At 33.7% G+C, this 27,339-nt stretch overlaps 1 protein-coding gene across 49 annotated transcripts in view; it reads left to right on the top strand.

Moving 5' to 3' along the window:
- RIMS2 (regulating synaptic membrane exocytosis 2) overlaps positions 1-27,339 on the top strand; it is a 589,976-nt gene that overhangs the window by 184,794 nt on the left and 377,843 nt on the right. For 22 of the 49 annotated variants that reach the window (XM_072734110.1, XM_072734105.1, XM_072734104.1 and 19 more), the window contains exon 1: positions 20,469-21,180. The exons of the other annotated variants lie outside the window; for them this stretch is intronic. In XM_072734110.1, coding sequence (XP_072590211.1) covers positions 21,059-21,180 — 122 coding nt within the window. In that variant the 5' untranslated portion in view covers positions 20,469-21,058. Of the gene's footprint in view, positions 1-20,468; positions 21,181-27,339 lie in introns of those variants that run through there. 49 annotated transcript variants of the gene reach the window in all.

The raw sequence follows: 27,339 nt of genomic DNA, 5'->3' as shown, positions 1-27,339 counted from the left end.
ACTTTTTACCTTTACTTTTCGATTATAAAACAATGATCTATCTGAAACTTACTAGACTCTGGTGTGAAGAGCAGATCCAACCTTACTGTTTTGTACATGGTTACTCTTTAGTCCCACAGTTGTTTGCTGAGCAGTGTGAATCTTTTCATCCCACTGATTTGAGATGCCATTTTTATCACATATTGAATTATTATATATTGGGTATATTTATAGATGTTCTGTACTGTTCTATTGATCAATCTGTTCAAAGCATGTATCTAGTTTCAAAAAGCCCATTTAGGCTATGTAAGCAATTCAAACTATTAGTTGTTAAAAGCAAGAAACTTGGCAACATGAGCTTTAGTAATACATTTCATAGTTATTTAACTGTCTTGTGGTGTATATTGGACTATGTAGTCAGTGAATTATAAAGAAGTGAGAAGGTCCTGGAGAGTAAGGAGGTTATATTTTTACCAATAATAACTTCTTCCAGTTAATATAGTTTGAATGTATTAGTGGTCAGAGTAAAAAGTGAGAGAAGAAATAGCAATTGTGTTAGAAATGAAGTATGAAAGAGGCAATATATTTCCCTGTAATATATTGCTAGAAATGGCATTGATAAATGGCAAGAGATTTTAGCTTTCAAATGATCAAGGATGAGCCTGTATTTATTGTTTTTGCCACCAGATGGCGAAGGTACATCCCTAAGGCAAAATGATTTGATTCTGTGCTTGTTCCACTGAACTAGTTGCAGAGCTGGCTATGGACTAGTAAAATAGATGAAGTTGGCATTCAAGATTGTGAAAAACATAATCTTGTGTACCATTGTGTACCATTGCCTTTCATATCTGAATATTATATTTATTGCCACATGTTTATCTCTAGTTCTGAGATCTCCATGTACCAGACATGTATTTGCAATTAGAGGTTGTACAATCTTACTTTTTGTATCACAAATAATTCAAAATCAAAATGCTCTGAATCTAGATGTCTGTTTCCTCCCAAAGGAGCAGCTTTCTTGTCATCTTCCAGCTCTTCTGATTGATCAATCATCCTGCTGCCCAATTTAACTTACGTATTATTTCCTAAACCTCTTCCTCTTGATTTTCATATTCAATGAATATTTATTTAAGTTTTTGGTTGATTTCAATTTTATTGTTATTTCTCGTATTCAACACTTCCTTTCCAGTATGGATAGCATCAATGCCCTGTTTAGGCATTAACTGTGTCTTGCTTTCTTTCTGGCTTTCTGCCTTTCTTTTTGTTCACTTTTCTCCATTTTTACTTTGTTTCCAGAATGATGATTTTTAAAGTACAGATATGATGTCATTCATTTTGATAACTTCCCATTTTTGTACTTAAATTTCTAATCCTTAGTTTTCTAAGGGAGGCAAACATTCATTGATTATCTACTAAATTCTAGGCGCTAGGAGAAAAAAATAAGGCATTTATTTTTAATTTCCACAGTGATGAAAGGTGGGGTTTAACATACCCTTTTATATACTGAAATGATTTCTCAAGATTCCAAAATCAGAGGTACAGTTTCAGTTGAAACATACATTTTTCTGACTCAATATCCTACCATTCTACTTTTTGAGGCTCACTATTATCTGTATTTTAAACCTCATTTTCCATCACTTTCCCTGCCACATGCAGCCTAATATAGCTACAGCAGATAACTAATGAATTGGAAAAAAACTTTTATTCTTAAAATTTAAAGTATTTGCTCACATTATTCCTTTTATCTAGATTCTGGTCTAGCTATGCACATACTATTTAATAAATATTTATTGTTGATTGTGTGCCAGACAGATTTCCAGGTGCCGAGGGTATAGCAGTGATCAAAATATATAAGATCCTTCATGGAGGTTGCTTTTTAGTTGGGGGAAGACAAAAAAATAAGAAATCGGTAGTAAACTGGATAGTGATCTAACTGGACTTGCTTTGGACCAAACAGGCTGTGCAGAGCAGAACTCCAGGGGGCGCCATTTACTCAGAGTTGGCACCTCCTTGGCTCTGGCCAAGAGTACTGCAGAGGAAAATAATACAGCGGAAGAAAGGGATTTTTGTGGGAGAAGAGGGATGGTTAACAATTTTAAATCAGAGTTACAGAGCACCTTCACATCCAGTTAAGACCTGAAGGAGGTGAAGAATTAAGTCATGTGGATATCTGGGGAAAGAACACTCCAGGCAGAGAAATAGCTAATGCTAAGATCCTTAAGTAAAGGTATACCTTGGCATTTCTGCCTAGATCTCAACTTGTTATTCAAACCCCATTCTAAATGTCCAACTTACATGAAGGCTTCCCTTATTTTTTGTCCAGCAAGAATTTTATTTTTTGCTTATAAAGTGCACTTTATTATAGCACTTACCACCATCTGACACTCAGTACACTTGTTATCAACTTGTCTCCCTCTTACTAAATTTTGAGCAACTTTAGAGCATTCTGTCTTTTACACTTTGCGTCCATACGTGCCCAGTTTAGGTCCTAGAAATAGTAGACACTCAATGAATAGTAGTTGAATATGAGTGATTTGAAATAAATTAAATCACTGAAAAGAAAGTAGATAACTGATTGTCTTTTCCATACCTTTTACCTATTACAATTATGCTGTGTTTACAAAATTGAATTTTTTAAAAAAGATTTTATTTATTTATTCATGAGAGACAGAGAGAAAGAGAGAGAGAAAGAGAGGCAGAGACACAGGCAGGGGGAGAAGCAGGCTCTATGTAGGGAGCCCGGTGCGGGACTGGATCCTGGGACTCCAGGATCATGCCCTGGGCCAAAGGCAGGCGCTAAACTGCTGAGCCACCCAGGGATTTCCCCCCCAAATTGAATTTATTTATGTAATCCAGTACTGTATTTTTCTCTGCCTCTTAGAATAATTTTTTTTGGTAATGTCTCTGTTAAAACATGTTAAGCTGCATAAAGGAACTAAACTATTGGTCACTACATATATGATTGATCTTTAGAATATTATTGTTTCTTAGACACCTTCACTGATGATGGGATATTTTAACTGTTTTAGCTTATTTTTAAAGCAATTCTTATGCATGTTTGCTTTGATCTGTCACATTTTAACTTCAGTTTAAGAATCTAAATATCTTGTTGTTTTCTGCATTCTTCAACCTATTTTGGGGTAAGATATCCTATAAACTCGTTTGTCAAGGCCAGTCTTGGCTTATACCTGTTGCCCCAGAATAGTTATTAAGAGCACTTACTTTACTGTGAAAAAACGTTCTGGTGTGGACAATAAATCACATGATCTCCCTGTTCTTGGAGGCTTTCTATGTGATACCTAATGAAAATACTGCACAGTACTTGTTAGACCAATGGAAAGCTCCCTGTGGAGCTATACTGCAGCAAATATTACTTCAGGTACTTAGCTTACAATTTTTATTGAGTATATATTTTATTTATAACACTAATTTATGTGGAGAAATAAAAAAATAGTAGTAGATGCTCTGTGCCATAAGAATTTATAATCTAGTAAGTCAGGGCTAATGGTGTAGCTATAGAAATACAACATTTGAAATTGGAAAAGACAAATGTAACAAGATATAACTTAGAAATATATAGAAGTAGAGGCTTAAATGAACAAATTTATGTGTGTATGTATGTATTTATTAAAGGTTTTATTTATTTGTTTGAGAGAGAGAGTGAGCACAAGTGGGAGAAGGGCAGAGGGAGAGAATATCCAAGCAGACTCCTGCAGAGTATGGAGTCCAACATGGGGCTTTATCTCACCACCTTGAATCATAATCTGAACCAAAACCAAGAGTCAGATGCTTAACTGACTGAGCCACTCATGTGCCTCTTACATGAACAAATTTACATGATATAATTAAATAACACAGTTTGGGGAAGGTTTTGTAGGATTGTTAAAACTTTAATAGAATTTTAATGAAGGAATTTTAAAGACAGAAGATATAGCATGGTATAAAAATAGTAGGAAAGCAAGTTGTGTGGTATAGTTGTTCCTAGGTCATCAATGTCTCTTCTGTCACTCTTTATTTTGGTTCTCAGATGTAGCAAGTTTTATTGATCATATTTATCAGTTTATGGCACTTCTGTGATCTCTGCAGGGCTCTTCTGTTGCATTTTTCCCCACCTAAATATGTATCTTTGAATAATAAAAAAACCCCTAGCATTGTGTATGTATGTGTTTTGAATTACATAAATGATGTGGTGCTTTAGATCTTACACTTGAAAAGATTTACTTATGAGGAATATCAATGATTTGGTCTGTACTGCTGCATTATATTCTGTGGTAGGCAGAAAAATGATCTTCAAAGATGTCCATCTCTTGATCCCTGCAACCTGTGAATATGTTACCCTATGTGGCCAAAGGAGTTTTGAAGACACGATGAAAGTTATAGATCTTGAGATGACAAAATTATACTGGATTATTTGAGTGAGTCCAATCTGATCATTTGAGTCCTTCCAAGTAGAGAACCTTTCTTGATTGGGTCAAAGAGATGAGATGGAAGAAGAAAAAGGAGAGATTCAAAGCCTGACAGACTTGACTGGCCATTGTTGAATTTGAAGATGCAGGAGGCCATGAATCAATTCAGCAGCATCTAGAAATTGGGAACCACTCAGTTTACAGCCAGCAAGAAAATGGTGACCTTGGTCCTATAACCTCAAGGGACTGAATTCTGCTAACAATGTGAAAGAGAAAAAAGAAGTTTCTCTCCTAAACTTCCAAAATGGAATTCATCTAGCACCTTGATTTTAGTCCATTGAAGCTTCTGCTAGACTACTGACATACAAAACTGAAAGACAAATTGGTGTTGTTTAAAACAACTATATTTGTGGTAATTTGTTATGGCAGCAGTAGTGACATTTTCTAGTATGTATCTATTGTACTTTATTTGACAGTCCATTACTGATAGAGAATCTAGGCTATGTGAAAATTCCTCATTGCAAACAGTGAATCAATGAACACCCTTGGAACATGTCTACTTATGGACCTATGCAAGTCTTCTTCTGTAGTATGTATATCTGGATGTGGAATTACTGTAACATAGGGTATTATACTTTATTTAAATAGTTCTGTTTTCAAGAATAGCTCTGTCCAATCCCTATCTGCAGTGCTTGAGGATTTGTGATATCCCATATAATTGCTAGTAGTTAGTGGTATTCAGACATTTGCCTTTTGCCAGTCTGGTAGATATTAAGGGATATTTTTGTTTTAATTTGAAATTTCCTGGTTACATTGAAGCCAAGAATTTTTTCTACACTTGTTAGCAACCTGGGCTGTCATTGCTGTGAATTGTTTATTTATATTACTTGCCCATTTGAAAATAGTTATCTCCTCCTCTTTTTCATCTACAATGTCTTTGTTGAACAGACCTTCCTCTTTTGATGTAGTAAAACTCATTACTTTTATTTCATGATTTGTGATCTTTTAGTCATGATTAAGAAGTCAGATTTTTTTTAAGATTTTATTTATTTATTCATGAGAGATAGAGATAAAGAGAGAGAGAGAGAGAAGCAGAGACACAGGCAGAGGGAGAAGCAGGCTCCATGCAGGGAGCCCAGTTTGGTACTCGATCCCAGGTCCCCAGGATCACACCCTGGGCTGAAGGCAGCGCAAACTGCTGAGCCACCGGGGCTGCCCAAGAAGTCAGATCTTAAAGACCCTAGAAATATTATTTTGTGTTTTCTACTATTAGCTTTTATGTTCTGCCTTTCTCATATATGTCTTTAATCAACCTAAATTTACTTGTGGTTATGGCGAAATATAGGTTCAAGTTTATTCTTCCTGTATAGTGAGCCAGTGTTCCCAGGAGCAGCAGCTATTAAGTAATCCATTTGCCCACTACTGGATTTTGGTACATAACATATTTCTGTATGTAGTTGGGCCATTTTTGAGTTTTCTATCCTGTCTGATGGTTTGTTTATCCTGTGGCAGTACCACACTATTTTTTAAAAACATTCTTTGAGATTTTTTTATATAGGTGATATTGACATGTGTCAGGAGGACAGCATTATTTCTTTTCAGTTTGTAAGCGGTAACCCCCTCCCCCCCATCTTTTGGTACTATTTTATTGACTAGTGCCTCCCAGTATAATGTTAAATGGAAGTGGTGACAGTGACATCTTTACCTTCTTCCCAGTCTCAGGGCAAATGCTTTGAATCTTTTACAATCAAATATGAAGTTAATTGTAGGTCTTATTATAGATATCCTTCATGAAATTAAGGAAATCCTCTTCCATTATTGGTTTGCTGAGAAGTTTTTAAAAAATCATGATTGGCTGTGGAATTTTGTCAGTTGCCTTTTTCTGCCTCTGTTGAGATGATAGGATTTTTCTTTTTTAGTCTATTTATATAATAAATTCTACTCTTCTCAAGTGTTAGAGAAACCTTGCATTTCTGGGATGCCCTCCTGGTCATGATATTATTCTATTTATTTATTGTTGGGTTTGATTTATTAATATTTTGTTAGAGAGTTTTAAATTTATATTTATGAAGGATATTGGTGGGTAGATTCCTTTCCTCATAAAATCATTGCTTTTGGTATCTGGGGAGTCTCATAAGCTGGGTTAGGAAGTGATCTTCTATCTTCAGTTTTCTATAAGGGTTTGTGTACAAGTGTTACATCTCTTCTCTAAGCGTTTGATAGAATTTTCCTCTGATGTCGGGTGCTTGGATTTTTTGTGTCTAGGTTATTTTTAATTATGATTTCAATTATATCAATAGATACAGAACTCTTCAGGTTATTTATTCTTGAGCATACGGATAAAAAATATCATCTAGTTTTATATTTATTTATTTATTTATTTATTTATTTATTTATTTATTTAGAGACTTTATTTATTTATTCATGAGAGACACACACAGAGAGAGAGGCAGAGACACAGGTAGAGGGAGAAGCAGGCTCCATACAGGGAGCCCAAAGGGGGACTCGATCCCAGGTCTCCAGGATCATGCCATGGGCTGAAGGCAGCGCTAAACTGCTGAGCCACCTGGGCTGCCCTCTAGTCTAGTTTTATAAGCCATGGCAGCTGTACTTATCCTGAGGATGTCTCACTACTAACTTGAAAATCATTCTATCTTCCTCTTTTAAAAATGCTAGAGACAGAATAAAGACAGTTTAGTAGAATACTTCTTTCCAACTTAAACTTTTCCATGTTCCATGATCTATATCTTAAAACTATATTTTATTCCAATTTCAACTCACTTTTTTTTGTCTCCTAGTATCTTTGGGATAATTTCAGTGACGTTCATTTCTCTACATCTCTGGCTGGATTTGGTGACTTTTCACGCAGAGACATTCAGTGATAGTTATTTTCCTTTGACTTATGGAAGTTTTGTCTTTTGTCCACTTGTTTTCTCCTTCTTACTCAAAATCTTAGGAAGTTGTTCCCATTTCCTTTAGAGTACTGGTCACTTTAGAACTAGTTTCTTTTTAGTCATACTTCAAATATTGTAAGCTAATATCCATTTTCCTAATCAGTGACATTTAATTGACTTAAACTGTACTTGTTGCTTAATATTTCTTGATAAAAGGTGTCCATAAATTTAGTTTTTAAAAAAAGATTTGTTTGAGAGAGAGAGAGAGAGAGAGAGAGAGAGTGCACATGTGAGTGGGGATAGGGGCAGAAAGAAAGAATCTCAAGCAGATTCTCTGCTAAGCGTGGAGCCCTATGCAGGGCTCCATCCCACAGCCCATGAGATCGTGACTTGAGCTGAAACCAAGGGTTCAATGCCCAACAGACTGAGCCATCCAGGAGCCCCTATAAATTCATTTTTAACAAGCTTCTTTTGAGTGCTATATATTCACTTCAATAGTTTTGTTTTGGTGCTGATTATTATATCAGGGAAATGTTTTAGTAGTAAAATTAGAAGGAAAGGAAAGCTAGAAAGACATTAGGATGGAGTTATTTGTTAGCCAGTGGTGGTGGTTTTGTTAGCCAGCAGCTCTCTTTTTTAAGCTGTTGCTGAGAAAATTATTGACTAATACCAAAATGACCATTTTTGAGACTTTAATTCATTCCAACACTAATGTATCTTGGATTACTCAAGCCACTCATGCATAAAAATATAAAATTTGATAAATCATATCAAGCTCTTAATTAATATTAGCATATGTGCTTATATACTCCTCTTGCATTGATTTTTTTTAACCATATAGTTACTGATATATTGACAGTGGAAGTGTGTGTATGAGTCTGCATAGTGAACTATGGGAGTATTTGCAGTTGGGCTATTATGGCGATATTAATGTTATGTACTGACTTCTAGGGCATCTTACCCACCTCTCCCTGTACCCTTTGGCTCTCCTGATGTACACCAAATGAAACAGTTCTGATATTGGTCAAGGATGTAATGAATAAAGGTCACAAAATTGGACTGCCATACTCAAGTGGGTCAGGGTTGGTGCGTGTAGAAGTTTTAGATCTTTTAGTCAAGTAAATAAAGTGGTAATAAATGAAACTGGTTTGAGGTAGATAACTACTTCCATTTTTTTTTCTACTGTATATTTTCATCTCTTGTAGCTGATGTGATAAGACAGTTCTGGAATAAAACAATCAGGAAGTACCTTTGGAAAGATCATAGGGGAAGAAGGGTGAGATTAAGGAGCCAGACACTGGCTTCATCTTGTTGAATATTGAAGCTTACGATGCAAGAATAGTCTTTTTAAGGCTCAAAGAAGGTCTAGCATATCTCTTTAAAAATAAGGAGTTGGATTAGGCTTTAAATAAAGTTAAGGATATATTTTCCTATTTGATATCTTTAATTATTGAAGGATTCAGGTATCTAAATTTATCAATCTATAATAACATGAATAATGGTAGTATCATGGTAGATCTGTGGGGAAGTCTTACAGTTTAATGCTGTCATTAAACTGGTTGGCCTCAGTAAATGAATTTTTCTGCTGGTAAGCTGGCAGCAGAAAAAGGGTACTTCAGTTTTAGAGTCATAAGGAACTGAATTCTGCCAACCATCACATGAGCTTGGAAAGGACCCTGAGCTCCAAAGGAAATGTGGTCCAGCCAACATCCTGATTACACCCTTTTTTTAATTTTTTTATTTTATTATTTATTTATTTATTTATTTATTTATTTATTTATTTATTTATTTATTTTCTGATTACACCCTTTAAACCATGCTTGGACTCCTGATTTATAGAAGCTAGGATAATAAATGTATATTTTTTAAGCCACCATGATTGTGAGGATTTGTTTTGCAGCCATAATAGAGGATTAATACAACATATTTCAAAAAGAAAAGAAAAACTTAGTAAGGAAATTGGCATTATTTTACATTTTTGCAAATCCCTTTAATGTCTGATTTAGTGGAAGACAGCTGGATTATTTTATCTCCTGTATTCCATATCTTGAGATATCACACATAATTTAGCCTTTGAAAGACTCTACCCTAACATCCATGAGAGAAGAGAGTCCAAAAGCAAATAATATTTTAGTGTTATTATGACTATGAGTTTGAGCCTATAGATCTTCTGAAAGAGTCTTGGGGAGCCCCCTGAGGTCATTAGACTATACTTTTGAGAATTACTAGGTTACAGAATAAATTTTTACTAGTTTCTTACTCCATTACCAATAGAGTATTTAATCGCATATATACAGAATTATATAAGATAACCTGAAGTATACAAAACTTTCAGCTTCCTTCTTTATATTTCACGTGATTTCTGGTTTTGCCCTTGAGTTTGTCCATGTGGTTTATGGTCTCTGCTCCTCTTGATAAACAAATGTAAAAATCTTTGTTGACTTTAGTTTCTAGGAGGAATAGGTAAGTGAATTGGGACAAGATTTTTTCTGAAATGATCCGAACATAATTTTTTTGACTGTAGCCTCTACCTACAAAAGTGTTTTAGCCATTGAGAGATTTAGTTTAGAACTCAGGAGGAGTTTGTAAATTTTTAAAAAAAATTTATTAGAAGTTTATAGAAATTGTCTATTTATTTTTTTTTGCCTCTTTATTTTTAATTTGTATGCCCACTTTTCCCTGTGTGTGTATATGTGAGTGCATTACTTAATAATAGTACTAGTGCATGTTTCTTATGAGTGTTTTTATTTTGATATTGTATGATCTCTTTTATCCCTAGGAATCCTGAAGAAAGAATTAGTTACATACATCTCAAGATAGCTTAATACATGATAAATTACTATTGTACTAAGATTTGGGATACAGTTTGCTGTTAAGAACATTAATACAGATCATATGGATTTCTTCTTTAGTAATCTATGGCTACCCTAGTTTTTTTCAAACAAATAATGCAGCAAAAATAAATAGTTTAGAGAATAAATTTTTTTTTTTACCTATAACCAACTGTTTTTATTTCTGTGATATATACCTGGGATACACTTGTATATATTATTTGACGCAGTTGGAAGTTTTAAGGTATGATTCGGAGCTCTTTGTCTGGAAAGGTCTTTGAAGGTTGGTTTGAAGGTTACTGGTGAAAGAATTCTCACTGTGCTTACATAATTACACAGTGCTTGAGCTGGAAAATTAAACTTAAGGGTGACCTCCCCTTCTCTACTGATACAACCCCCTTCTATTTTCTTTTCTCTCTCTATATATATGTATATATATTTTTTGAATATATATATTCTATATATTCATATATATATATTCACATGGGAATTTTTTTGTTTCTCTATTTCCTAGATTTTAATTTTCATTAGTTTTCCTCAGTAATATTTTCAAATTCTTGAGTTTTTTGTTTATCCAATTGCTTTACCTATTTTAGTCTTTTTCTCTGCACGAGAATTGATTTTTGTTGATAGAGCAGAATTGACAAATTTTATTTACATTTCTCAAAAGTTTATATTTTTCATGGCTGCAAGACTACAGAATATATGTACTTGAACTTGTGGGGTAAAATTGTTTTTCAGTTACTATACTGTATATCTGAAATCTACTTATGTAAATTTTTTGACATGGTTGAAAGTTTTGATATATGATTTAAAATCACTGTCTGGAAAGTGTTAAGAAATCTGTTTCTTATTTAACTTTGCTTAACAAGAATTAGAGTCATGTGAATGGGGGAGGATTATGAAAATTTTATTTTTTTTCCTTGGAATATTTCTCTTTCCTACCTAAATATATTTTGATCCAGTGCTCTGGTGCATCTTTGTGTTTTGTTCCTTCAAAAAATATGAGATTTTGGGAGTTATGCTTATGTCCAAGCCTACACTGATATTTTTATTTGTGTTTTCACAGCATCCTTTCTTTTCTGTATTCTAGGGACACTGATAGCTGTAAAATTAGCTTACATTTTAAATGAGAGCATTCATGAGAAGTTGCTGGCTCACTGAGACATGGTAATACCATGTAAGGAGCACTGGACTGTCAGGAGATGTGGATGCTCCTTCAAACTTTGTCACCAACCACTTGGACAAAAAAAAAAAAAAAAAAAAACAGCTAACTTACTTTCTGTAAAATGAAGTTTAGATTTTGTTTTATTTTATTTTATTTTTTTTTTGGTTTTGTTTTAAATGTGATATAGGGATTAAAGCTGGAAGGAACATAATATTAATAATGTTTTTTATGGTCATTCTGTTGGGTGGGGAATGGTTGAAGAGGAAAGGTATTGATGCACAGAGAAATTAGGAGGCTATTGAAGTAGTCTGAGAGAGATATTGGTAGCCTGAATTCGAATTGTAGTGGTAAAATGGAACTTTTGATGGATTTGTGTTCCATTTCAAAGGTAGAGTTAACAGAACGAACTGATGTGGATGGTAGAGTATGAAAGAAAAAGAGGTATCAAGGATAATTCCTAGATAAGTCATGGTGTTGTTCCAAGGTAGGAAAGACTGAGGAGGAACAGGTTTGGATGAGGAAATCAGAAATTTTGTTTGGCCGTATATTTGAGACGACCTTTTGATTTCCATTTGGAGATGTCAAGTTGACACACAGTTTTATCAGTTTGGAATTCTAGAGGAAGATAAGGACAAAGGTATAATGTATATAAGATATTTAAGGTTATGAATCTGAGTGACCTAGGGAGAGCATGTAGACTGAACAACAGAAGATGTTGAGGCACCTGGCTGGCTCAGTATGTAGAGCATGCAACTCTTGAACTTGAAGTTATGCATTTAAGCTCCATATTGGGGGAGAGTTTACTTACAAATAATGAACAGAAAAGGTCCATAACATAGTCAAAATAGAGCCTTGGACATTCCCAACATTTAGAGGTCTAAGAGAGGAGTAAGAGCTAGCAAAAGACATTGAGAAAAAATAGCCACTGAGCAAGAAGAAAATCAGGAGAATGTATTTTAAGAATAAAGAGGACCAAAAAATGGTTAAAGGGCCATGGACAGCATAGCATCAGTATCAAATGCTGTGGAAGGAAGTTAAGTCAAAGTTCATGTTATGAACAGAGATGAAAGTAATATAACACTGTATGTTAACTGAGTAGAATTTAAAAAAAAACTTCTAAAAAAAGAAAAAAATAGAATTGCATTTGAATTTGGCGACATGGAAGTCATTGGTGAGAACAGTCTTAATGGAGTGTATTAGAGATGGAAAATTGATTGTCATAGATTGAGAAGAGGGTGTGAAATGAGGAAGTGGATATGGCGACTATAGACAATTCCTTGAAGAAATTTTGTTTTGGAAAGGAATTCCTAGAAAGGAATGTGGGATCAAGGGAGGTTCTTTTTAAGATAGGAAATAACATAGTAATAAAATCACTGGTGACTTGATTTTACACATAAAACAAATATTATTCTTCATCATGACAAGTATCATTAGAACCAAGAAGCTCTAAATTAGATTTGATAATAAATAAACCAGGTATTTTAGGAAGGAGCTTGTAAGGAAAAGGGAAAGTTAGATGGAAAATTGATAGAGTAGGTCTTGTTTATTTTATACTTTCTCCTTTCAAATTTGGTGCTTAATCACCTTCACTCATACATAAGTAGCTGAGTTCTCTGATTAATCTTGATTTTGGTTCATTTTTAAGGCCCATATCTAATTATATTTTTAAGTTGGTAGCATTGGATCAAGATACCTGTAGATTTGCATGAACTAATTTGCATAAGGTCTTCTGCTTTTTTTATAGTCTTGGCTGAACCAAGACTTAAAATTTTGTTTGCATACCTTTCACCAAGGGACAAAAAGGGGTAGATGAAGGAAACTTAGATGTCTGTTTCTGGTCTATTTTTATAGCGAGATCTGGGTCCTATGGAGTGAGTGATTTCAGGCTAAAAGAGCTCTTTTCAGAATTGTTTTGAAACACAGGGTCACAAATGGTAATTCTTCAAATTCCAGATGATGGAATATGTCGATTATACCATTCTTCTTAAAACATTGCCTTTTATTGGCTTCTAAGGCCACCACACTCTCCTGATTTCCTTCCTACTTTTGTGGCTATTCCTCCTCTTTCTCCTTTACTTGCTTTTTCTTTACCTGATGACTTAATGTGGAACTTAGTTCCCCTGTGCTCTCAAACTTTTTTTGGAACTTTCTCTTTGTGTAATGTCATTTACTTACTTGATTGAAATAGTTACTAATATGCTGATGCTTCCTGAATTTATATCTTTAAATGAGAACTCTCTTCTAAACTCCAGAGTGGCATGTTCAATTGCTTATTTATTTGCTTTTTTAGCTATCTTGTATGCTTCTTAAATTCAACAGCTCATCATCTTCCTCTTCCTTCTCTCTCAGTCTGCTCCTCCTTTAGCATTTTCTGTCTCAGCAAATTTTAAAACTATCTGCTTGGTTACTTAAGAGAGAAATCTGAGAGTCATTTTTGACTGCTCTCTTGACCTTCATACACTACCTCCCATCCCTGTGGCAAATCAATCATTATGTCTTGTTGATTCAACATCTACCTTTATAGTCCTTCTTTGTCTTCATGATACTGTAATCATTGTAACTGAAGCCAACTAATATCTTGCTTTGACCAGTGCTTTAGCTTCCTGGTTGATTTCCCCATACTCATATGTAGTGAGATAATATCTTGGTATATTTATGATGTTTCCATTTGCTCACGATGTAATGAGTAGAGGGACTTGCATGAAAGAAAGCAATTGTGGATGGGAACTCTTTGAAGACCATATTATTGCACAGTATTCCATTTTCTTCATATTTTGCTAAAACAAATTTATAGTTGAGCCAATGGTGATTATTTTTAATTTTCATGTGGATAGCAATGGACATTCAGTTTGCAAACTTAGGTGTGAATGCTTAGAGTCCTGAATCTATAAACATTTCTTACACTGTGGTTCCTGGTGAATATAGCATTTAGAGATTGCATTGGCTCTTATTTGTATTGACATAGCTCCCTGAAATTGTTGTGTTGCTTCCTTCCAGTGATTCTCTTGATAGTTATCAAGGAGTTATATACTTGGAACTAGTAATCCTAGCACTGGAGGGGCTTGCCAGTTTGTGTTTTCAGAGATCTTGGTTCTCTTTGTTCTAGGAGGTAGAATCTAGATAATCACTCTGGACATTTTCATTCTGGAGCTTAAATCTAGGCCTGACTCTTGTGTCCAATGGAAAGTAAATTCCTATTGCTGCCAGCTTGTAGGTGTGGGAACTACTCTGGTAAGAGCTGCTTGGCACTGGACTGTTGAAGCAATCTTGTAATACCTCTCAGAATAATGCAGCTTGAGCTAAGCGTAGTAGGATTAGCCCTCATATTTCTGCTCTAGAAAGAGGAGTCAGAGAAATGATAATAATGGTGGGGCTTCATGCATTTGTCTGTTCAGCAGCAGTGGCCCAAAGAAATAGCCCCAGGAAATACTACAGAATTTTTTTTGTACATCAGGAAAACAATAGTATCAACGTGTTTTTAAAAACTTATCATGAAAACTGCTGTAGATATTTTGAACTCCACTGTTTTCTCTGATTTTACTCTGGAATCTTTAGATTTATAGTGTGCATATTTAAGTCTGGGCCATTCTTCCTGTCTTTAATCCCTGGATATACCATATACTGTCCACTCTAAGTTGAAGTACCAGCCAATTTACCTTTATTGAATGCCTTTTCCTTTCTACTTTTGTTCAAAATTTCATCATCTGCCTTTTATTTGCTTCTTTGTTATCCCTGAGGTGAAGAGTTCTATGGTCTTGCCTCAGGGAAATTGTTACAATACATGACACTAATTTGCAAAACATATGAAGATGCTTGTTCTCTGGACCATCTTTCTTATATATAACCCTGAGATTTTTATCAGTCAGATGTTTCAAATAGTCAGTGGAACAAGAATAATGAAACAGAAGAGATAGTGCAGTTGTTTCAGTTATATAGATAGAACTACAGATGTATATTTTAAGAAAATGACAAATTCCTTCAAAGCATTTCTGGGATTTTTGTTATGGATTAAACATATTATACATCATATCATTTCAGTAGTTGATTAGCTATGTTTACATGTTTGCATGTATGGGACATTTTAATAGACATACTTTGGTACTCTTAAAAACTCAAGTAAGAGGTTTGTGCTTTAATTAATTTAGAAGAGGTTCTCAATTTTTATTCTTTTTTTTTTTTTGAGTTTGTGTTAAATTTCTTAAGACATTTAGCTCACAGCCATTAGGCATTTGTAAACCAAGACTTTTAAGTAATTTTAATTTTTAAGAGCTATGCTTTAAGTATTTTTGAGGATAGTATAAACATGTTAGTGCTAGTTCTTTTTTCTCCTTTCTTTTGGATGTTTCATAGTACTAATTAAACAATTTGAGTTATTATAAAATGTTGGAAACTCACCGATAAAGAGGAAAATCCCTTTGCTAATGGATACAGCTAATCGCGTGAAAACTGATAATCTAATTTGATTTACTTGAGCATTGCTAAGAAAAAGTTCATGGCTTGACATCATATTTAATATGCATGGTTATGATTTCATTGTAATTGTAGAATTGTCCACTTGTAGGTGGATTAAACTTTGGGCTTTTCTTGTAGCTAGTGTATATAAAGAAGTATAATGAAGAAAAAAAATCTGTGCTCAAATATAATCAATATTAACATTTTGGTGTTTATTCTTCTAGTGTTCTCTCAAATTTTGAACACCTTTAAAGTTTTTGGTACATTTTACTAAATATCTCTCAGAAAGGTTCTACCCATGTATACTTCTACTAATAAACATAGTATGAGAGTGTGCCCATTCTCTAACCCTCTGGCCAATACTTTGCCAATTTAATGGGCAAAAGCACATTATATTGTTATTATTTTTATTTGAATTCTTTTGATGTCTTAGATTAAACTCTTTCAGGTGTTGATTAGCTTTTTAGATATCTTCTTTAATAAAATTGCCTCTGCTGCTAGACATTGCTTAACACATCTTCTTCTGGGAGAACTCTAATTAGTTTTTCATTACCAGTGAGGTGCTAAAGATTCTAATAGTATAGCCAAGTTTCCACCATCTACATCACTTGTGAGAGTCAATGCCTCTCTGCTGGACTCAGTATAAATATAGATCTAATTATCTGATTTTCCCAAGAAGAGGTAAGTATAAGCATTGTATACTGTCAGTATCTAACAGACAGAGAGATAGAGCCTTGCACAAAGATATTCATGAATAAATGCACCATGAAATGCATGAATAAAGATGATAAATAAAAGATATCTGAACATAATTATTAGAATCTTGGTTCCAATAATTTGATTCCTTAGGTAGCTCATAGGTTACTTCCAATCACTATGTAGTTTAGAGTTTATAAAATGTATTTATATGCATTACATGTTTAAATATAATAATAACCCTGTGAGGTAAATTACATAGCTTGAAGAAACCATAGCCCGGATATATAAAGTGAATGTCCTGAGGTATAATGGCTGGTTAGGTTTGGAGTTAATATTTTTTTTTTTAATTTTTTTTATTTTTTTTTATTTTTTTTAAATTTTTTATTTATTTATTTATGATAGTCACAGAGAGAGAGAGAGAGGCAGAGACACAGGCAGAGGGAAAAGCAGGCCCCATGCACCGGGAGCCCGATGTGGGATTCGATCCCGGGTCTCCAGGATCGCGCCCTGGGCCAAAGGCAGGCACCAAACCGCTGCGCCACCCAGGGATCCCTATTTTTTTTTTTTTTAAAGATTTTATTTATTTATTCATGATAGTCACACAGAGAGAGAGAGAGGCAGAGACACAGGCAGAGGGAGAAGCAGGCTCCATGCACTGGGAGCCTGACGTGGGTTTCGACCCCGGGTCTCCAGGATCGCGCCCCGGGCCAAAGGCAGGCGCCAAACCGCTGCGCCACCCAGGGATCCCTGGAGTTAATATTTTTTTAAAAAGATTTGATTCGGGGCAGCCTGGGTGGCTCAACAGTTTAGCACCGCCGGGCCTGATCCTGGAGGCCCCGGATTGAGTCCCACATTGGGCTCCCCACAAGGAGCCTGATGTGAGGATCCCAGGACCCTGGGATCATGCCCTGAGCCAAAGGCAGATGCTCAACCACTGAGCCACCAGGCGCTCCTGGAGTTAATGTTAAACCAGGCCATCAAACTCCCAAGTGCCATGTTCTTACTCTCCTTATAGAATCCTCCAATGTTTATGTTACATGTGTCCTACAGTGTACAGAAAATGTAAAACAAATATTAGCTATAAACATTCGTAAAATATTCAGGATATTCCAACAAATTACACAATGTTTTTGATTGCAAATATTGGTTGTTCTTATATTTATGAGCCTTATAACATGATGTGGCCAGCTAAGATAAACACAGAAACCAAAAACCAAACTGAGCCCTGAGCAGTTTCCTATCTTACTTATGGGATGTGACTAGAAGCTTATTACTTTTTCAATAAAATAATAGGCATCTGTTCATTCAACAAACATTTATTGAGCACTTATTAGGCACTATGCTAAAATAAAACAAACGTGAGCCTTAACCTCATGGGACTGGAGCTGAAAGACATGAAACTTTTTTTTCAAGTAGATATATAGTGACAGTTGTATCAAATGCATGAAGAACAAATACAGGATACAATGAGAGTGCATGATAGGAATCCTAATCCAGGTCAGAGAAAGTCTTCTTAAGAAAGTGACATTTGAGTCCTTAAGGATTTGAGTGACATTTGAGTCCTTAAGGATGAATGGGAGCAGGTGAAAAGTTCCTAAAGACTGGGGAAGTGGAAGAAATCACTTCTAGAATGTTGAAGGAACTAAGAAAGCTGACCAGTAGTGTGTGTTGAAGGCAGAAGCCAAAGAAGGCTTTGAGGAAGGTAGTTGATATAATCTTTAGTCTTTCAAAGAAGTCACATTTAGTTCATTCCAGTGATGTTTCCATTGCTGAGACCATTTTTCAAAACTCTTCCTATGACCTTGCCTTCAGATCCAATTTTGAAACAAAAGAAACTTTTTTTTTTTTAAGCAAAAAAGGGTGCTTTGCAGTGTAATCACCTTCTTATTTAACAGACTTGCTTCAAAGGGGCTTTTGATTATTTATAAAAATTGAATCTACCCACAAAGGGGAAATTATATATATACATCCATCCATACATATAGGCTTCACAGATAGTATAAGCTTGGAAATTATATATTCATCACAGATAGTATAAGCTTGGAAATAGAGAATTTTAAAACGATATGTTTTCACTTATAAAAAATTGACCTTTTACAGATGTAAAAAAATTAACATGATCAAAAGCTTAAAAATTTGAAGCACATCAGGTTGCTTTTGAGTTAAAGGAAAGAAACCTATTTAAAGTTACTTGTGAGTTAAAATAATTGAGATGTTTGCTCTAACTGAAATATTCTTGATTAGGTCGCTGGCAAGTAGTTTTCCTATTCATGCATAGAGGCTGATCTGTTCACAAATAGGTATGTGTGTATGTGTGTGTGCGCACGCAGACCCATGTGTGTATATACATAGAAGATAGAATGATAGTGTAGGAGCATGTGACACGGAATCTAAAACAGACTTTCATTTAAATACTCTTTTTATAAGCTGTGTTATCTTTAATCCTTCAGAGCCTCAGTTTCTTTTCATCTATAAAACAATAGAATTACAACTCCCTCATATTTTCTTTCTTTTTTTTAATATTTATTTTTAAAAATATTTTATTGATTTATTCATGAGAGACACAGAGAGAGAGGCAGAGATATAGGCAGAGGGAGAAGTAGGCTCCAACGGGGAACCAGACACAGGACTCAGTCCCGGGTCTCCAGGATCACACCCTGGGCTGAAGGCGGCGCTAAACCGCTGAGCCACCCGGGCTGCCCCATTTTCTTGATATTAAAAAAATACATTTAGAAGTCTTAGGGTGCCAGGGTGGCTCAGTTGGTTAAGTGTCTGCCTTTGGCTCAGGTCATGATCCCAGGGTCCTGGGATCAAACCCTGTGTTGGGCTGTCTGCTCAGTGGGGAACCTGCTTCTCCATCTCTCTCTGCTTGTGCTCTCTCGTTCTTGCTCTTTCTCTCTCTTAAATAAATAGGTAAATAATCTTAAAAAATTAAAAAATAAATACAGAAGTACTTTATGAACCAAAAGTACTTTATGATTATTCTGTTTCATAAATAGGTTAACATGCACCTATAGAAATATAAAATAATAAACGATAAGCACTCTTAGTTGAGGACAGACCTAAAATTGAACACCGTAGTTTCTTAAAAAAAAATTGATTATTTGAAAATTAGCATTATTGCATGTTTATTTTGTGTCATTAAAAAATTGAAAATTTGCATTATTGCATGTTTATTTTGTGTCATTAAAAATTTATGTTGTTACATGTTTATTTTGTGTTGCTCTTTTGTGACATGTTTATTCATGTCAACAAAGAATTCATCAGTTTTTAAAAAACTTCTTAACATATTTAAGTGCCTACTTATAGTGGTATGCATGTGGAAGGGGATAGAAAGGGTCAAAGCAGAAAGTTGAGGTAAAAAGGACTAACACGGGTATATCTGTTATAGATACGTCATGGTTTAGGAACAGTTAAAGATTAATAAAGATGTTAACTTTCTCTATAAATGAGTTGATTTTTAAAATTTGGTTTACACACTACTTTTAGAGGATCTTTTGTAGAAAGATGAATGCACTTGGATGTAGAATAACTAAGATTTTATTTAAACCTGAATTACTTTTTTGAGAATGGGTGGTGATCTGGGGTACTCTAAGACAATTAGAGCCTTCAGGAAATATTCTTTCCTGAAAAATGCTCTGACCACCATTTATTGAAATAAGTTAATAATAGTTGATAAAGTCTCTCTGGGTTTAGCTGTGTGTTTGTTGTTGTTGTTTTTTTTTGTTTTGTTTTTTAATTTGTGGGGAAGTTCATATTTAATGTGTGCAGCTTATAAGAATTTTAATGATAGAGTATAATTTTTTTCTAAGTTGCACAGATAATCATGTAGTCACTATATATGGCCCTTAGAAAGGGACTGGATTGAACATTATCTACTATTTCTTTAAAGATAAATGAAGACATTTTAAAATTAAGTAAGAAATTAAGACAAGTAAGTTCTCCAAATGTCTCTTTGGAAGCACAGCATTATAAATGCAGGCAATAAAAACCCTATTGTCTGTCATATTTTTATAGCCTCATGATATCAGAAGAAGATAAACCACTTATTTTTAGAGTGTTCTGTCCTATGCAGCAGCCTTCAGAGTGAAGAGACCTACATACTCTGTTGCTGGAGTTACTCATTTTTCAGGGAAAGAGGAAAGGGTTGGGAAATTCATAATTTCTCTTCTTACCCGGTAGTAACATTGAGAAGATACCTTGTCCCCATTTTTATTACTTCTGAGATTTTATTGCTGGCAGCCAGATGTGCTGAAACTCCTGACGACAGCATCTATTCATTGCGTGTTTTTAATAGGCTTAGAGAAATATGAGTAGAGTACATGAAAGCAGCTCAGCTTCACACTTCAGCTGGGAATGCCCAAAAAGCTTACTGCTGTTCAGAATTCTTGCTACAGTCAGGAGAAAGCCGAAAGCTGTACGGGTACTGAATCTTCTACGACTGAATTAGAAGAATAATGACTGTACAATTAACTATCAACCTCTGCTCATTTAAGCACAGTTTCTACACAGCTCAGGAGAAATATGGAACTTGATTGGCATGTTTTTATTTGATGGTGTCTGCAAATAGATGACTTTAAAGACAGGTGGTAAGGAAAAATAAGAGAAAGAAAAAAAAAAAGAAAGAAAATGCAATTTGAGACATTGCGCCAGGTCTGCAATTCTGTTTTATCTCATTTTCATGGGGTTTTCTCATCCCCACCAAATATTTTACAAAATGAGCTTTTTGGACAAACGCTGAACAATGCAAGGTGAGTAAAGCTAAACTATATTTCTTTTAGCATTGATAATTTCAGAATAATCCTACATGTCTATAAAAATTGTTCTGTATTGAAATGTTAGTATTATAAGGGTGTTGTCTTTAATATGAAATTTTATATAGTATTCTCCTTAATTGATTTTTAAGAAGGAAAATAAGCTTACTTCAAAGCATCTTAAATTTAACTAGTTTGACCTTTGAAACATAATACAGGCTGTTACATGATTTCATTTTCTAATAAATATACTGATTCACTTAAAATGCCTGATGGATTTTTTTTCTTTTGTGAACATGGCAGTGATTACAATGCATATATAGGGATGGGGATATATAATCATATGTGATTTGTTGGAAAATGTGAATTAGCAGTCATGCATGCTCTTTGTAAAACATGCGGAAGATGTTTCCTGGGTCTGAGACATTTCTCTATGCAGGGTAGATCAATAATCACTTTTAAACAAGCTATATTATCAAACTGCTAATAATGCTTTGTATTTGCTTGGCTAGTTTGAAAGGATGCTTTGTTATAAATTCCTATTGCTTTTTCAACCTCATCATTTTGTGTATGTGGTGAAGATTGTTAAATTAGGAACATATGTTTTAGACGGTTTCTCTGGCTTAGAAAGAGAGCCTAAAAGAGACAGCCTATTAAAGAAGGCTTTTAAAATGCAGTTTTATTATCCAGTTGTTTGCGTTGCGAGAATTGCTAATGTTATACCCCTACTATAGAAAAGATCCCATTTTAACTAAATATATGTGGAGAAAGCTTAAGAAAGAAATTCTGTGAATATGATAATAATGCACTAAAACCTTCTGGAATTTGAGGGAGAACTGATAGTGCATAGAATATTGAATGATTCTGCTGGTCTCTTCTGAACAATGTGAGGCAGCCTATTTAGAGATTTAAGAAAACCTGTAACACAGTATGTGTCTTAATTTAGCAGATGAAAAGGAGGCTTTTAAAATTTGTTGACATTTAAAATGTTTACTGATGATAAATATATGACCTTTTCACTGAATATGGAATAATATATCTGTTTTTTAAATAAAATTTCACTTCTTTCCTCAGAACAGTTCTATCCAATTGACTGATTTTATGTTTAGTTTTTAGATAATTTAAAATACAATAGTATATGCTATGATATCCTATAATAGGCTATCTATATTTTAAGATACTAGATTTTTTAACTTAGTAATACATCACTTGAGTCTTGAGTGTCTGTAATTTATGGTAGAAATAATCTGTATTGCATGTTATATTTAAATCAAAGAGGCAGTATGGCTTTCTTAAAATTTCCATGACCTGAAGCTACCAGTTTTAGGATTTGTACTCATCCTTTATAAATATTCTCTTTGCTTGATTTCTATCTTTTTTTAATGCCAAGAATTTATGTGTTTAAAAATATTAATACTAGGTCTGGGCATATATTCACGTTAGAAATTGTGCTGTGAACAGTATGGCATGGAATTTAGTTTTAAAGGAAATGTTAGATTTAAAATATGAGAATATTTATATTTTGATGGGTTTGTGGGTCCCTATCACTATGCTTTTGTTTTAGCTTCAAGTTTCTTTTATTGTTGGCATATTTATAATTGCATTGCTCTCATTATAAAAAATCTAGAATTTTATATTGCTGCAATTAAACATTAAAATGTGAAGCTTCTGATGCTCTGTAACACCAGTCTTATTTAGCTTACTTTGATTTCTTTATCTAAGATTAACTGAAATTACCACTTAATCAATAAAAAATTTATTCTGGTTTAGGAGAAAAAATATACCTGCCTTATATGTTCCTAACTTCTTAGTCTTCAAAAAACATATGACATTTTTTCACATGCAGTCTATTGATTTTCATAATCAACTACTCGATTTACTTTTAAAATCAGTCAAAACCAGTTATACAAATAGTTATTATAAGTATGAAGAGTGAAAATAAGTTAATATAACTGGATTAATGCCTCCACATATTTTAATGTTTTAGTTACTTTGTGTTCAGATAAGATATAAATGATCTTTTAGAACTCTTTCTTTAGGACTCTTTCTCTGCTTAAATTATTTAAAAAAATATAAATGCCTTGACATCAACATTTCAGTTAGTATTGAATCAGAAAGTAAGATGTAGACTGAAAAATCATTCTTGAAGGAAAAGTCATGGAAAAATAATGACCCTAGTATGTCATCAGAAGATGTGATCTTACAACTTTAAAAATCTTTCTAAATAATGAGCCTTTCAACCTTGTAGACTGGACATTAATGGTCTTGAGATCTGAAGCATCAATTATGTAACTATGTCTCTGGAAAGAGCAGTTTTGGTTGTTATGTATAGTAATCATTTAATTGTTTGGACTAATTCAAATGAAATATTCAGTATTTGTGTTGTGACATGAACTATGATCTTTAAATTGATATAAAAATAACGTCATGGGCAGTTAGATTATATTTTATTCTGAATTGCTTTCTAGGAGAAATTACTAGAATAAGTACTATGCATTGGTTGTGGTCAATATATCATTGAGGGGACCCTTTCAAGTAATATTCTTGAGACTTTTCCTAGGTAGCTAATCATATCCTGAAATCTGCACCTCAACTTTCATCAGGTTTCAGATGGTAGGGCTGTTTATTTTTATGACATATAAGCAATAAAAGGTTAAAGATGAAAATCTCCCATAGTAGTTACTCCAGAAACATTGGCTGGTTCAACTTGTCAAAAGAGCCAAGATTTAAATACACGAGGAATATTTTATGGATAGTAAATTACTAAGCTGTATTTGAGTATAGTATTTTATTATCAAATGAATAATTGAAATTTATTTATGAGTGAAAATCATTAGAATATTTTAGACTTGTTGGAAGCTATATAGAATGATCCTTATGTTTCAGACTGAAAGTTCTTAGCTTATTCTCTTATCCTTGTGATCCTTGAGTACCATTTCATTGCATAAAAGAGGTGGCAGGATATTCTCTGTGCTTTTACAATTGAATTGAAACAACTGAAGGTAAAGCAAGAAAAAAAATCAGGGTCTGCATTCTACATAAATCCACTCGACAAGTTTTGATGAAATGCCACTTTAAATTGTTATCAAGTTTGCTTACTATAAACTCATTTTTACAAATTAAATATTTAATCAGATACAAATATAATTGCTTTTGTTGCTAATAAAATGGATATTTCAAGTGCTAAATTCATTATGAAGCCTAGATTTTGTGATCTTGTCTTTGGAAGCAAACATAAATACTGGGATGCTAGAAGATATATTTTTAACAGAGCTCACTGCAGTGAGTAATCAGCGGCTTTGAAGAGTATTCAAATACATGATAATGATGACTATCTTTTGTGATAAAATTTGTGGAAAAATGTACTTCATGTTCTTCAAGTTTTTCCATTTACTGGTTTTTAGTAGTCTTTCTTGTACAGTGAAGAAATCTATCTTTTTTCTCCAGATGTGATTTTTTTCTTTGTAACTAAATGGGTGGCAGTGAATTTGCTGTGCCGGCTGGCCACACAGGGGCATAATAGGACTGGAATTTATTCAGAATAGGTTTTAAAGACAGTATTTCTCTCCCTTTCATATACATAAAATGAGATAGGCAGACTTTCATATTTCAATGTAAGATTACAAAGAACTTAATAGACCAAAGGTTATTTGGATTTGTTGGTGTTTTTGATTCCTAGTAAGATAACCCTATGATCTGGTTTGCCTGGCATAGCCCCATTTTATGCCTGCCACCCTGCACTAAATATTGTCAGTACTTCTCAATAGTGTTGCTATTTGACAATAAATTATAGGGCCACTCTATAAAAATGAAATGTAAGTCTTGAAATTACCTAGGGCAAATAGACTCTTTTCCAATGACAAGTTTCCACAGTTCTAAAACATTAATATTATTTAGAATTTGATTTTGCAAAATAAATGTTTAATTATTTAGTCTTGTAGTGTTTTGGGTGAGAAGTATTTCATTCTTTACATAGCATTTACTATTGCTTTTGTTTATAATGAAGCCATCAATTCGTGTTCAGGATTTTTGAGATAAACTCCTGTTATTTATCATGGCACATTAATGACTACTTTGACATTAAAAGAGCAGCATGCTTACTTTTCATAGCTCTGAGAGTGCAATCTGCACAGTATGCATTGTTTGGAGTTGGTATGATCACAGCACAATTGATTTTTCATTGTAGGAACATTTTTTTATGAACAGTCTTTATTCTGAAGTGTAAAGCACCCAATAGTCTGTTACACGTGCACATGTGTACACAAACACACACACATATTTATTTAACCTTGTTAAATATATATACTATTATAAAACTAATAATTATATATTGTAGATATAAAAGCTAATCTTAACAGTGATCTATTTCTAATCAATGACTTATGATTCATGAATGTATATCATATATATTTTTACTTGAATATTTACTGTAGACCTTAGCTATATACTATAATTATTAGTCCAGATCCTTAGTCTGATACTGATATGTAATTTTTAAATATTTTATTTTTGGGAAAATTTTTATAAAGCTGTGTTTTTGTTGATGACTGACAGGCAAATGTTGACTGTACTTTTTTATTATCAAGTTTTATATAATCATGGAGAGTCTTAGAAAACTCAAGATAATTATTGGTAAACTTTCTGTTCAATGCTGGCACTATTCAGCAGTTAATAAAATGAATTCATTGCATACATGGTATGAACTATCATATACATATTCAGATTCATGTCTATAACGAAAGAATTCCCAGGACTGATCCATAATTTGAGTTCAGCTTCTGAATTTCAGAAGTTTTTAAAAATATCTCAGAAATGTGTGTGAATACTTTTTCTAGGGCAAAATGGGAAAAGCCATTGAACATGGCTTTCTTTTGCCTAATGTTTTTCAAATTGCTTTTTGTTTGTTTTTTTGTTTTTACCAGAGAATACTTCCTTCAGAATGTAACTCAGTATGTAAAGCAGGTAAAAGTGGAGCAGCTCTGATTTAGGAGGTGGGACATGGGACCCACATTAGGTTCTAGAAACAATTTTCATCTGCTTACTTAAAATCAAACTCAGGACTTGTCATTTAAACTCTTTTAAACTCTCCATCTCACCTTTGAAATGTCAGAGATAGAGGTCATGGAAAATGGCAAGGAGAGCTGCCCATGTTTAGTCAAGAATTGATCTGTGCCTGACTTTTCTATAAATATTATGTTAGCTTTATGTTGTATAGTGTTGAACATGAAACTTGTATTCATATCTCAGAGCTGCTACTTAACTGGTTGTGTGATATTGGTAAAATCATTATACTGTGAGCTCTTGAGTTAAGGACTGTTATATTTATTAATCTCTAAATTCCAACACTTATATCCCTTAAGCTACTTTCTAGTCAATAGTGGCTTCCCCCAACTCCAGAACCAAATATTGTTCTGCTTTTTTTCTCCCCCAGTGTAGGGGGGATATGATTAGCTATGTCTTTTCTAGAACTTCATATAGTTGAAGTCATATAGAATATGTTATTTTATAAATGACTTTTAATCAGCATAACTTAAAACTATCCATGCTATTGCATGCACAAGTAGGTTTTTCCCCTTTTTATTGCTGAGTAGCATTCTGTGTTATGAATAAACCTATTCTCAATTACGTCTTTTTTATGGACCTGTATTTTTATTTCTCTTGCATGAATACCTAGAAGAGGAGTTCTTGGGTCACAGGGTAGGTGTATGCTTAATTTTATAATGCAGACCATTTTAAAAAGGTGTTGTTCATTTTAAATTCCCACCAAATATGTTTGAGAATTTTGGTGATTCCACACACTGTCCAAACTTTGATGATATGTCTTTTTTTAATTTTTGTCATTCTGGTGAGTGTATAATAGCATATCCTAATGATATTATTTTGTATTTGTTTGATAAAACTAACAATTCCAAGCACTTTTTCATTCATTGGCCAGTTGTACATCTTCCTTTGTGAAGTGTCTGTTCAATTTTTTAAAAATTAGGTTTTTTCTTAATGAGTTGTAGAAGTTTTTAAAATCTACTTGGATATCAGCCATTTGTCAGGCATATGCTCCATGAATATTTTCTCCCAGTCTGTGGTTTACCTGCTCATTTTTTTTTTTGCTTGTTCATTTCTTTAATAATGCCTTTAGATGAACAGAGATTTGATTTTGAT

The sequence above is a fragment of the Vulpes vulpes genome, chromosome 13 (genome assembly GCF_048418805.1).
Source record: "Vulpes vulpes isolate BD-2025 chromosome 13, VulVul3, whole genome shotgun sequence".
Classification (NCBI taxonomy): domain Eukaryota; kingdom Metazoa; phylum Chordata; class Mammalia; order Carnivora; family Canidae; genus Vulpes; species Vulpes vulpes.
This window is presented reverse-complemented; position numbering and strand designations above follow the sequence as displayed.